The sequence below is a fragment of the Falco biarmicus genome, chromosome 1 (assembly GCF_023638135.1).
Source record: "Falco biarmicus isolate bFalBia1 chromosome 1, bFalBia1.pri, whole genome shotgun sequence".
In the NCBI taxonomy this organism is placed as follows: Eukaryota; Metazoa; Chordata; class Aves; order Falconiformes; family Falconidae; genus Falco; species Falco biarmicus.
The window spans coordinates 126663-140712 of record NC_079288.1 but is presented as its reverse complement, the minus strand read 5'-3'; the positions used below and the strand labels follow the sequence as shown (position 1 = coordinate 140712).

The 14050-nt window shown below is 48.7% G+C and overlaps 1 protein-coding gene across 1 annotated transcript in view; it reads right to left on the bottom strand.

Moving 5' to 3' along the window:
• FASN (fatty acid synthase) overlaps nt 1-11237 on the bottom strand; it is a 44735-nt gene extending 33498 nt beyond the window's left edge. Inside the window, exons 1-8 of the mRNA XM_056326924.1 lie at nt 11166-11237; nt 5295-5441; nt 4341-4493; nt 2865-3038; nt 1849-2049; nt 1297-1419; nt 524-639; nt 136-270 (exon numbers count right to left, since the gene is read on the bottom strand). Of these exons, the coding sequence (XP_056182899.1) occupies nt 136-270; nt 524-639; nt 1297-1419; nt 1849-2049; nt 2865-3038; nt 4341-4493; nt 5295-5421 (1029 nt within the window). The 5' untranslated portion in view covers nt 5422-5441; nt 11166-11237. The remainder of the gene's footprint in view (nt 1-135; nt 271-523; nt 640-1296; nt 1420-1848; nt 2050-2864; nt 3039-4340; nt 4494-5294; nt 5442-11165) is intronic.
• Nucleotides 11238-14050: the final 2813 nt, after the last annotated feature.

The window sequence follows — 14050 nt, the reverse complement described above, 5'->3', positions numbered from 1 at the left end:
TCACCCAAGTTCTTCTCATTACTAGTGAACATATTTACCCTGGATCAGTGCAAATTTTCCTTAAAACAGACATTAAATAACCCACACACTGTCATGTTCCACCCCCCCAGTTTTCCTTCTCAAGCCACTCATTACCTTGGCTAATGCAGCAAGCCCAGAGGCAGGCTCTGGATGACCCATGTTTGACTTGGTTGACCCAATCAACAGCGGCTCTCTCTCACATTGACAGAAAACATTCACAATGCCATTTACTTCCTGTGGATCTCCAACCTAGCAGAAAGAGGATCAGAAAGGCTGTTAGCCAGCGCTTCCAAAACACACTACAAAAGAGAAACCTGGAAAGATTAAGATGTTTGGCAAAATCCAAAAGTGGTAAAGTAGTACATATTGTAGTAACTGACAGATGGGAGACATACAGCTCCTTTTGGAAAAACAAAGAATAATGTGATGGAAAAGCATGTCAAGCGATGCAAAGGGAATAAGGGAGATGAAACCCCTCCAAACCCAAAGGGGCCATGCTGACCTTGGTGCCTGTCCCATGAGCTTCAACATATTCCACTTCTGCAGGGTTGATACCACATTCCTTGTACAAAGATCTGACCAACTTCTGCTGCATCTCTCCAGATGGGAATGTCACACCTAGGACCAAAATTGCTGTCAATTCCTCTCTCCCATCAGATATTTCATGTTAGCACCCTTTTTAGCACCCTTTCAACTGCTTGGGGCTACCAGGTCCAAAAAAACCAAAACCCAAAGCTAGACTTTTTCAGGATTTACACCAATGTCCTTAGCACCAAACACAATAAACCTCCCAGGCTCTTTGGAAAAGCAGAGGAACCAGAAACGGACCTGAAGCAATGGGCTAGACCAGTGTGGAAAGACACGGGTTAACAGAATACTAGGACATGTCTAGATCAAGCAGCACATATGAACTTGGTGTTTCCGTAACTGGAGAGTGGGAAAAGTGGGACAGCAGTAGGGAAAGAGCCTTACAGTCATAAAACCACCTACATTCCTAACATCAGTGCAGAAATTACTGCAGAGATGTCCAGAGGAAGGCTAAACTAACAACAGGACATTCCTGTTACTTGGTACAGTTGAAACCACCACTTGTCTCCTTCAACTTCTTTACAAAATGGGGTCCTGAACTTTGTATTACCAAAGAAGAAAAAGAAAAATCAACCAGTAAAAAAACCTTCACACTTCAGTAGTACCCCACAACAGCCCGTTTTTGATGACAAAGACTCTAGACTGAACAGTTCTGTACATGTCACTTTTCAGAGGCTCAAGGCCTACCTTGCTCCTTGAAGCCATCAGTGTTACTTCCAGCATTGACTATTGTGGCATAGATGCGCTTAGCCATAGATCTCTTGGTCAAAAGAATGACAACAACAGCTTCAGAGCGACAATATCCATTTCCTGAGATCAGAGAACGAACAAGTCACTTTTGAATAAAGTGGCAGAACACCATGCAGTAACGTTCTCATTCCTGAGATATGACTTACAGCAAACCACTTAAGAGTATGACACAGCCAGTTCTTCAAAAAAAATTAATGTCCTAGAAAGGATCACTGCTCATCACAAATTATGACAGAAAGTTTCCATCAGGAGACAGCTATTTCCTTTCCCCAATGGCTAAGGGATGAACCACACAGTTTCTTCCCCACAGTTAGTTTTCCAGGTTCAGTGGAGCATGCACCACAGATCAGGCCCAGGGTACGTCCCAAACACTGCGCCTAAGGACCGTTACAAGACTGGCTCTTTGCTGTATTACAAAAGTATCTGGTCACAGACTCCACAGTAAGTTCCTCTCAGACAACATGACCACCTTTTGTTCTAATGCCTTACCTGAAACATCGAAAGCCTTGCAGGCACCATCAGGGCTAAGCATACCCAGCTTCATGAACTGCACAGAAGTGTTGGGTTTCAGCAGAAGGTTGACCCCCCCTACCAGGGCTGCACTGCACTGTCCATGACGAATTGCCTTATAAGCATTTTCCAGAGCCACAAGACTAGAGGAGCAGGCTGTGTCAATAGTTATGCTTGGTCCTTACAGAACAGAAAGTGAAAACAAAACCGGTAAAAACCAGCTTTTATTTCCTAGAGTTGCTACAGGATGGGATCACGAGAGAAACATATTTTTAAAAAATTAAGTAAGAGTTGCTTCAGAACATAACAGGTAATCCTGATACAAGGGGAGAAAAGAATCACCATCTCTGCCTATTTACCAGGTAACAAGGGATGAGAAAAGTATGGAGGGGAAAAATGTAAAGTGTGGCTTTAAGGGTATTTCTAAAATTCTGTCTCCATCAAAAAGAGGTATTGTAGCTTCACATGCAGGTCTCGCTCATTTCCCCATTCTCAGCAACAAATATCCCTCCCCCTCCCTGGTCCCACCCTTGCCATTATCTCTGTTCTCTGCTGCTCTTGGGAACAAGGCCCACCCTCCTCTGCTCTCTTCAATGCCACGTCTATGCCTTCAGTCACATCATTCTGGTGGCTCTCCCACTTCACTCAAAAAAAAGCCAACTGTTCCAGTAAGTTTGTCTCTGGGCTAGCAGACTTCTGCATAGCTTGACACCAAACAGCAGTCTAAGGTCTGAAAAGGACCTAGGCCTTTTTATGGAGGCCTCCTGACATCATCACCTTTCAGATGAATGCTAGCTATGCCCAGAAACTAAGACAAAGCCTTACAGTGAGTGTTATCACAGTTAAGTTTTCTGCTTCTCATATGCCTCCTTACAGTAGTTACATGCTACTTTCTCATCCCAAAAGGGTCTACAACATCATATCCATCCCACTCCTCTACAGAAACCACGGTACAATCATGCTCAAATTGCATCAACAGTTTTGGGGGCACTTACCCGTTAAGTCATAGAAGTAGGAAATCCTGTTGGCAAACATAGCACGCTGGCAGCCAGTCATACTGTATCCTAAAAGCTCTTCTGGATCTTGACTAAGGGCTTCACCAGCTTCTGACCCACTGGCACCAATCCATACACCTGCATCTGTGCCACGGAGGGTGGCTGGATCAATACCTGTGGGGATATTGGAAGGTAGATTACAGCCGACAAACTTATAGTAAGGGGCAAACTGGGGAAACGCCAAGTACGCTGGCACCAGCTCATGAAATACTACTTACTGTCTCTTTCGGCTGGCCTGCAGTACTTTTCCCTTACCTACAGTTATCTTCTATCTGTTTCAGCTGCAGACCTTACAAGCCTTACTGCAAGAGGCCACCAGAATTTTGGTGCTGCCTTTTGGCAAAGACATACTGTGACCAGAGACAGCTTTTCAGCTTCGCTGAGCATTGCTAGTCTTGCGTCAAAAAGCATATGGACCATGAAAGACAGAAACACTGATCAGAGAAGCTAAAAGCTGACTTCCAGTGCAGAGAAAAGGAGCAGACCAAAGGGGAGAAAAATCACAGCACCTGGAATGTCATGTGAGCACATAAGTATCTACCTGTAACCACAGACAAAGCCCAGATCTGAAGTACAAGACAGAAGGGAAAATTCTTAAGCACAAAAGCGAACAACCAGAACAAGAAAGAACTCTAAAAAACTGCATAGCAAGCTCAGCTTGCAGCCGTCTCTGCTGGTTCCTCTCTGTGCTTCAGGAGTCCTAGAGACAAGCAGAATATTCAAGCCTCCAGACTGAGGCTCAGCAGCAGAGGAGCAAGTGTTAATTTTAGTAAGTCAGTACCAGTGAGGTGGTTCCAACTTTTTCCCATGTGCTTCTTATGTTCAGACATGAAACTGATTAACATAAAGAACAAACTTTTTGGTTCTGCAGGTAAAGAACTCAAAAGCCCAGAACACTGGTAGCAACGGAGGAAAGAGGCTCCAATTTCTGAAAGCACGCTTCCTGGGCAAACCTTCTATAGAAGCACATCAAATGCCAAATTTTTTCTATGAACCTGGCCAACAGACAGGAATACATCAGGCTATCTGCCATTCTTTTAGAACATGGATGAGAATTCTAACAGAGACATCTTCCTTTTGCACTACAGCCATGCCTTTAACAACAGGATCTATTACAGAATATTAGATCAGAGCAAAACACACAAAAGCTCTAGAACTGTTAACTGTTTAAATGTTTCTGTTGTACTGACTGGACTATATGATACAGGTAGAGATTTGCTGGCAGTCAACACAGATTTCCTACTTTGAGTTCTAGAGAACAGTTTTCTTCTAAACACCGTACCAGTTCCATGGCCTGCTCTCTAATGCGATGGCTTTCTCTTTAATTAGAGATCTCATCACACAAGCACATGTCTGCACCTGCTGCACAGAGACAATACAGCACAGTTCTCCCTCTTCAGTCGTCCAGCTGCTTACCTCCATCCAAAATAGCTTCAAAAGAAACTTCCAACAGCAAGCGAAGCTGAGGATCCATCGTATGAGCTTGTTTGGGGTGAACCCCAAAAAAGGATGCATCAAATTTGCTTATATCCTTGAGCTTTCCATTTCTCTTGGGCAGTCCATAAATTCCTGTGAAGAAAAATTCAACACTGCATCACACAATACATCAGTTCTGAAGCAGCCACCAGATGACACAAAAGCACAGAACAACCACAGCCAATTTCTTGTTGCAGTACCCAGACCACTGCACAGATATCTGCCTACCAAACTCTGAACCTCATTTGGAAATGAGAATGCTGCATTAACAAAAACAACTGTCATTTGTAAGACTCTCCTGGATATGGCAGCAAAAGACATCTATCTGGTTTAAGCATTTTTGCTTGGGAAAGTTGTACCAAGCACATAAAGAGAGTCCAAATCAGCGGTTCCAGTCACTCACCAGTGAGAAGGAAAACAAAAGCTACTTTTCACTTCTGCAAATCACTAGCTTGAACTGACATACATGCGCTGAACACTTCAGAAAGACAATCAGACAGAAAATAACATTGTAAAAAGCCATAAACCACAGGACTGGAGTCCCTGTGCTACTTCTGAACCCAGAAAAGCATCAGAGCCATCTTACTGCCACAGCTATCAACAGCAGGTACAGGATTAACCTTGCCTAGCTGCCCTGTCACAGTATTCTTCTGTTTGGGAGCAAGCTACATATTAATCTATAAGCTAGTACTGCATAGGACATGACGTTATAAAACACACTGTCTGAGAACTTCATAAAAGCATTCTGTTCCTGAATTTCTTTATGATCTGTCAGAAGTGAATTCAGAAGCTCTGGCAGGGTTTTGCATCTGATGAATCCTTTCCTTTCACAGAATAATTCCTCTGAAACACTCAGGACGTGGAGCTCCAAAAGCAGAGACAATAAGCACTCACCTGGCTTCCACCTCCGATCATCCTCTGTGACCATATCGACTCCATTAAGCAGGTTCTCCCAAAACTCTTGCAAGTTCTCCGATTCTGGCAGCTTTCCTGCTATGCCTGCAATCACCACGTCCTCCATCTTTGAACTTCTCCCTGTCGCTGAGATCCACAAAGCAGTAAGACTAGTAAGATTTCACACAGAGAAGGTGAGTACACGTGTCTCTTGTCTTCCTGACATGTTGTGACAAACAGGCATATTTGCAGCAGAAACACCCACACGGGAACAGCCCTTGGAGTTTCTACTAAGAGAGACAGTCATCCCAACTAACCAAATCAACTGTAAGATACATGGGGTCAGTGAGGATGAGAAAAACTGATCCTCAATGGATCACTGGGCTCCGAGAACCACCAGTTTCTACATGACAACTAGAGAGTGAACAGGTCTAGCTCTGCTAAATGCAGAGCCTCTGAAGTCAGCAGAGAAGATGAACATGCTGGAGCAGAGGTGGGTGGAGAAATTATGAAATACATATAGTAAAATACGTAATTACAAGGCAAACCTAACAGGTAGCCAAACAAGTTCTACAATCATTCCAAAGTTAAATGCTAACTTAAGAATCAATAATCAGAACATTTGTTGGAAGGAAAGGAAAAAAAACCAACACCCCATTAACAAAAACCCACAAAAACCAACCAACCAAACACACACAAAACACCCCAAATGACCCACCACCACCACCCCCTCAAAAAAAAAACCCAAAGAACATACACACAAGCAAAAACCCACACAAAAGCCCGAAGATTACAATGGAAGTTACCATCATTTTAAATACATGAAACAAGAAGTAAGTTCTACTTGTAAAGTGTTTCCCAACTGGACCCTGCACTGCCACATGTGTAGAGGACTGGGAAGGGGGAACCGAGTGTATGTGATAGAGAGTGGGGCTTTAACCTACGAGTTGGCAGAACTGATCTGGTTTCCAGACAGGATGAAAAACCTTATCTGTTGTCCCAAGGAATCTGCATTCTAAGACACCAATCTCAAACACCACAAGACAACATCATGCTGCATAATGTGGCATCACGGGCCATCCATACAGATCACAACACCAAGAGACACTAGTCTATGAGTCACACTCATTTATTTTCTATAACACAAAAAATGTTAACAATGAAGCAGAGAGAAAGCAAATTAACCTGACGTCTCCATTAAATTCAAATTATAGTTTGCAGATCCTAAGTAGACAAGTTAAGGGCAGAGGGGGAAGCCCCCATATATATATACACACACATATATATGGGTTATTTTTATATATATTTGTGTATATATATGGGTTAATTTATATATATATAAAAATATAAATAAATAAAAGTGGTTGCATGAACAGAAGAGGTAGCAAGCATTCATAGTAGCTCCTTCAATAATTCTTCTGGTAAGCAGAGGCAAAACATTCTTTAGGGTTAATGTGTGGCATTTTAACCAGTGAAAACCACAGAGAAAACTGGCTATTCAAGTAGCTAAAAGTCTGCCTTAAACTTTAAGGAGAAACTTTGCCACAAAAGACCCAATGTTTGCCCTCACCACGCACCATGCTCCTCAGTGCCATGGCGCAGGTGCCTTGCTCAAGCACTGCTGCTGTTGCTCGACCATCTCCTCCACAAAACAGCTCCAACGGATACTCTTAGCTTTGTACTTGTTTCTCCAACCCAAGACATTTAATTTCTGCATTGTTTTTCGGCCTCTTTCAGGAGTTCCTGATGCTTCCGAGCAAGAACCAGGCCTCCCCATGCACACCCTGCCCAGGCACAGGGCCCTCCTGCCAGTGGGGTGCAGAGCCACCAGCACTGCCCTGCCACGACGCCCCGGTTCCCCCTACCCTTCCTCTCTGCAGCTGTCACCCGCCACATCTGCGGGGTAACTCCAGACTTATGCAAGACTGGAGCAGAAGAGCAGATTGCCTCACCCAGTCCATCCCTCTGGGAGCAGGCACACAAGTGCTCCCAAAAGGATGTTCTGGATTTCCCAGTCTCCTGCCAAACACCCAGACCAGAGCACTCGTGTTCCAAGCGGGTTATGCATTTAGGAAAGGAAACACCAGGAGCCAAGCATACAAGGCCCTCGCCAAGGAGCCATTCCCCAAAACTGAAGCTGGCAGCAACGTGCCAGGCCCACGCTGCTCTGAAGGGACGCCTCTCAGTGCCACCCACCAGCCTGGGCCAAGTCAATTTTGCCACTGCCATCGCTAAGCGAGGGCCACGGCATGGCCATGCTCGTGGGAGCCCCGTGCACGGGACAGAGAACAGTTCGGGCATGGGGCTTGCAGTCCCAGTGTCAGACAAGAGACCCACAGGGGGATAATGTTAAAATGATTCAACTCAGCTATGTGGCCAATGATCTCTAGGGAAAGCAATGTAATTCATATTTCAGGGGACCAAAATGTCACTTCCTGGATTGTTCCTTCCTGCCCCACATCTTTCCCTGGAGTATCAGAAAAACTCCATCCAGGTACAGCCAACCTTGACAAAACGTTCTTCTGAGGCAGTGAAATAATGGAATTTATCAGCAAAGCAGTTTTTGCCAACATGTTGTGAACATAGTTGAGCAAGACTGTGTCAAATGTGGAGAGAAAGATGCTGCAGTAATCAAAATTTAGAACAAGAGCCAAGAAGTTAATTTTAGCTGGGTGGACGGGTAAAGAAGAGTCACAACTTAAGAATTTTTATGCACAAAGAACTCGAGAGATTTAGACTTTACAGAAAGAGCTCCAAATGCCTACGTCTAAGATAACACAGATCTAGCAGCAGACAGCAGCAATGATTTGCTGTGGAAACAAGAGTGAAAAGAGAAAAAAAAATCATTAATATTAATCACTTTTTATTCCAGGATGACTTAAAGTAGATGTTACGGCTACGAACAATGCCCTTGCTCTTCTTTGACAGGAAGTAAGTACGTAAACCATTTTAGAGTTGATTTACTTTACCTCCAAATGGCATATTACAGTATTTCACATATTATGAGACTCATTTTTCCTGTAGAGCATTTTTAGACTACACACAGCACACTGACATTTTTAAGTATAAGACATAGCACAGATAGAGGAAAAAAAATTGTTTCTACAGAGGTTTTAAAGGAGATTGGAGTACAGCAAATACACAGAAGAGATTGTTCCTACTACATTTGATGAGCAAGGTGATCACAAGCAACAGGTCAAAAAAGGAGACAAAGACGACAGAAAGGGACAAGCAGGATTCTCAGATTTCTTAAGGCTGTATTTTGCTGGATCCAGCATCCTTTTTCCCCTGCTTCCCCATGGTTTTGCATGGCTTGAACTCTGTGAATCCTTCTCAGACAGCCTATATTTTTAACTGTGGGGGGAGAGAAGCAACACCCCCCACACACCCATCAGTCTGACAGACACCCCAGATAAGCGTAAACTACCACCTCACTGGATTTACACAATATTTTTTAGCAATAATATTGCACTGCTGACTCATTCAGTCTGTGACCGGTAATAACTAACAATCCCTTCTGGTATTATTGACTAGTAACAACTTTCATCACTTCATACCTGTGCTCTGGTTATCTGCCTCCCACATTAGCCATCTGACAAGGTTGGTTTGTTTATTGATACAATTTCCTTTCTCCAATCACATTACACCTTCTTAATCTTTTTCTCTGTGTACTAGATACCTATTGGTGTGATGTTAGCTTAATGCTGTTACCAAGGTTACCCTTGTTGAAATACTGCTCTCCACTGCATTTAAAACAATTGTCTTTCAGTACCTCACTAATCCAGCACCAAAAACGTTATCAAGACAAAAAGTATTAATGAGTTTTCCACCACACCTGGCAGCTGTACATATAATTTTTTTAAACAAAACTTTTAATCTACTGTTTCCCTACAAAAATATCTCTGTGTCCATTAAGCTTGTGAGCTTTTAGAGGGGGAAAGAAAAAGAGACAAGAAAAACAAAAAAGCAAAGGTAAAATCAGATTTCCTCTCCCACTCATACCCAACTCGCCAACCACATAAGAGAATGCTTTTCTTATTCTACTGTACCTATGTCCACCTGAAGTTCTGTGAGGAAAGGAGGAGGAGAGGAAGAGAAGAAGAAACAACAAATAAAACCCAAATCTTGTTTTGCCTGATGTACACTTTTCCTTTTCAGACAGGAGCACAACGTTTATTTCACTGTTATTTTGATAGCTGTCATCATGGTGGGATAGAATCCTCAAAGCCAACTCTGATGCTCTTTCTAGGCAGTCTAAATCTTTACCATTTTTGAAAGTCCCCTTATTGTAAAATGAAACATCCATGACTCCTCTGTAGCATCCTTCCAGCACAGGAACGAGGATTGCTTTCTTGGTTTTTCAGTATGACAACGTCATAATCCAGGTTTCCTAATTTCTGTAATTTCTGAAATTTGTAGTTAAAACTATCATTACATCTTCACTTCATTTGTACAGAGAGGTAACACCTGCCTCCGAAAGCCCTTTTTACAAGGCAGGCAAACACAGGCTGCTTCTTTTTTTTTTTTTTTTTTAAACAAAAGCATTTGGCTACCATTGATCTACATGCTATAGTTCGGCTTTAACGAAGACTTCTTAACTGCCTCTTTCTGTTTCAAGCTGGTTTTGTCCCACTGGCCGCAGAAGAAATGAAAACCGGTGCCTGTTTTCGCGTTTACAGCGCCCTGCTGGTCTGGGGACGCAGCAGGGTGCAGCGCCGTTATCCCAGAGAAGTAGGTTAGATGCTGCTCCTGGAACCAAGGCAGCTCGGCCGGCTCCCAAATGGCCACAACCGATTTATACGAACACTGAAGCCCTCAGTACTGCTGCATCGTGTCCGCAACGTGCCCGTGCCCGCCCGCCTCCCGCACAGCCGCCCCCACCGCACCGCTAACCCCCGCCCGCTCCAGGGAGCGCGGGGCCGGCAGGGAAATGCAAACCTCGAGAGCCGGGGCTTCTCCTCCCCTCTGGTTTTACAAGGGACGCCCCCGAGCCCCCCCCCCCCCCCCCCCCCCGCGGGCTGACACCCGCCGCCGCAGCGCTGCCCACCTCGTACACAGCGCAGCTTTCGGCCGGGGAGCGCCGCGGCCGGCACCCCCGAAGGCCCCCCCAGGGAGGGAGTGGGGACACCCCCCCCTCCGCGCGCAAACACGGCCGCGGGGGTGCCGGTCCCGCTCCCGGCGGAGCACAACGGACCCAGGCCGGGGCCCGGTCGATGCGCTACCTCGCGTGGGCGACTGCTTTACATCCAGATGAAAGAAGGAAGCTCAGCAGTACAGGGGCACCGCTTCGGAGACGGCTCCCCAGCGCCCACCGACGAACCACCCCAGCCACAGCCAACGCCGCACCCCCTCCCCTGCCCCCCCCGGCCCGACGGGCGGCGTAGCGCCGTGGCCCCGCTGCCAGGCCAGCGCGGCCCCTTGCTCCCCGCTGCTGCTCGGCGCCCGGGCTGCGGCAGCGCGGGGCCGCCCCCCGCCGGGGAAGGGCTCCCGGCGGCCGCGACGGCCCCGGCCCGGCGATGAGGGGTCGCGGCGGCGTGGTCCCCGCCCGCCGCCAAGATGGCCGAGCACCAGCACCACAACGTAGCTGCTCAGGCTCGCTCCGCGCCGGGCTGGCGGAGCGGGAGGCTGGAACCCGATACACACCGCCAGGAAGCGGGGGGGGCTCGCCTCGGCGCGGCCGCGCTGAGCCACAGCAGGGAACCCACGGCGGCCACGACGCCGGGCCGCAGAACGTTCTGGTGGTGCGGCAGACACGGGCCTGGCCGCGGAACCCCTGCGAGGCCCCGCACGGCGCAAGAGGGACCCTCCCCGGTGCGCCTGCCGGCCGCAGCGGCCCACGGAGGCTGCGGCTGTCCCACTGCCCGCCGGTACCTGCGCAAGGGCGGAAGGCTTCGTGCCGAGAAGACTCTGGCGCCGAGCCGGGCTGCTGCGGTGGCCGGTGCTCCGCGCTCCCCTCTCACTGTCTCCCTCTAGCTCCCAGCGCTATTTAAGCAGTCGCCACCTCCAGCGGCCACGCCACATGGGCTGATAGTTTACTCCTTGCCGCAGTCCAATGAGAGCCGGGGCAGGGCCGCCCCGAGCCGGCCCCGGGGTGATGCCAGCCCCTGCCCGCCGAAGCAGCTTCACGAGGAGGAGGGGGCTCTGGCCGGGCCGGGGCGGGCCCCTTTGCCCGCGGCACCGGGCCAAGCCCTCGCGCCCCGCCCCGCCCCGGAGGCCGCGCTCTGCGGGGGGTGCCTGGCGCTGGGCGGGCCTGCCCGGCGAAGGGGGGAGGTGGGGGGGGAAGCCGGGGGGCGCCCACCCGCCGCGGACACGGACCGTTCTGCGTTCCCGTCGTCCCGCGTGTGCGCGCACGGGGGGGGTGGGGGGGGTGGGGGTGGTGACGCGGCCCGTCGGGAGGGGGCGGTGGCCGCCGCTAACAAAGGGCCGGGGCGCGGGGCTGGTCGCGCAGCCCGGCCCGGCGCCCAATCCGGAGGCGGCGGCGTGTAGGCGGGGGCGCGGCGCCGCCAATGGCGTGGCCCGTGGGGCGTTGCTAGGCGATGAGGCGATGAGGGGCCGGAGGCGGGTGCAGCGCGCCGCGCTTCACGGCGGCCACGGTCGTTCACCCCGGCGGCCCGCGGGGCCGGGGTTACCCCCGGGCAGCGGGCACGCCGGCCGCGGATGAGCTGCCCCGTGCCCCGGCCCGTCGCGCCGACGTCACTGGCGGCGGCGGAGCGAGGCCTGGGCGGGCCGACGCAGGGGGTGGGCCTGCGCTCCGCGGTGCACCCACCCCGCCTCAGGACGGCGGAGAGGTCGCTCCGTGCGCGGGTGCCGCGCTTCCACCTTCTCGGTAACTCGCACGCCTTGCGTTAAAGCGGAGCAGCGAACACATCTGAATTTTGTTCCGTGTTACCCTCGGCTGCTACTAAAAAAAATATTAAAAAACCTTCAAACCCACCCCCCGCCGGCAGCCGCGGGCCCGGGGCGCAGTCGCACTCCGCCCAGGTCCATCTCCCGCTGCGCCCCCGGTGCCCGGGCTGCGGTGCGGCGGCAGCGCGACCCCTGCGCGCAACTTGCGCCTTTACCCGAGCGTTCCTCGGCGCTGTCGCAGCTGTTTAACCCCGCGGTAACGACCACGACCGGCACGGGCCGCAGCTCCGTGCAACCCAGCCGCGGCCGACTCGCCACCGCCTCCCTCGGAAAGCGCCCCAATTAGCTGAACACGTTGGTCTTAATATGCCCCCATATCCCCCCTGTATTTTGTACGCACCGAGCACAACCTCCCCCCACAGGACACAGGATCCAGGCAGCGTGTCCCTGTTACCCGTTGTTAACAGCCACACTGTTAATTTTCAGCCTACTGGTACACTGCGTTCTTCTAGTTACTCTGAAACAAAGGTACAATGATTGAACTACTAATTTTTTTTCCTATCCCAAGTAAAGCAGATGAAACAATCAAGAGTTATCATCTTCCCTTACCTACAGTTGCCTTAAGGAAACCTGTTTCTCAGGGAAACTGAATAAATTAAAGTTGTGTTTCTTGCAAGAGGGCTGCATGACCGGGCATGCCAGGTGACACACATACTGGGGCGGAGGGGGGGGGAAAGAGAAGATGGACACACACACCAAACAACCACAGAAAAAAACCCCACCACCACCAAAAAACAAAACCCCTCAAATAAGCAAACAAAAAACTAAAACCCTGCAAAGAAACCTACACAAAGGCATTTCTGAAGCCTGCAGCCCATGAGCTTATACCCACAATACAGGGAATAAAAAGTAATAGTTTCTGGGCTCAGATGCAGCATTACAAACATGACTGAACACACCACGCGCTTTCCAAGGCAACACTGCTTCCAGTACCTGTACATGCACAGAATCTCACAGCACTGAAATATAGCACATCTCCACAGTACAATATTGAAAACAGAACTGAAAATTTTAAAAATATTTTTCAAGACAATATACAGCTATTAAGAACTTTGGAATTTACACGTTGTGTTCTAGAAATAACCAGAGAGAGCTGTAACTGGTATGATCTGGGCCAAAATTCCTGTTCTTGTTAGAAACCACTATGCTCTGAGCTACAGAAAGAGCCCATTCAGGGCCTGGTTCAGGGGAATGCATCATGTTGTTCCGGCTCATGAACAATGTTAAATGTTGAATCCAATAACAGGATTTTCAAGTAATTAAATGATTTAGAAGCTCACAAGGTCTCTCAGGCCTCATATTGGCTTGGTAACATCACAATGAAATTTACTGCAGATTTAGCATCCGATTATAGTATCATAGCACCTCTGCACTGAAGTAAAACATTTTCAGCAGGGACTAGAAAAATGATTATTCAAATTCTCACAATGATTATTACCACACTGGCAGATACCAAAGACAGCAGCTGTTCGCAAAAAGCACCAGGAAAGCATTTCTAAAAAGAAAAGCGCTCCAGAAAAAGAGCGCTCATGGGCAAACAGCTCTCTTCCCTCATTAATCCTGTTTAGATCTTACACATTTTTAGCAGCAACTGAACGGTATTGTTCACTTCAGTGATACCACCCACAGAATCAGAAAATCACTTAGGTTGGAAGGGCCCTCTTGAGATCACCTAGTCCAAGATCACCCTCAACCCAAGGAGAGACAGCTCCCAGGACCACGTCTAGTTGGGGTTTGAGTATCTCCGCAGATGGGGACTGTAACCTCTCCGAGCAATCTGTTCCAGGGCTTGACCATCCTCCCAGTAAAAAAGTTTCTTCTCACGTTTTTCATAGGTGGAGTTCCTAATT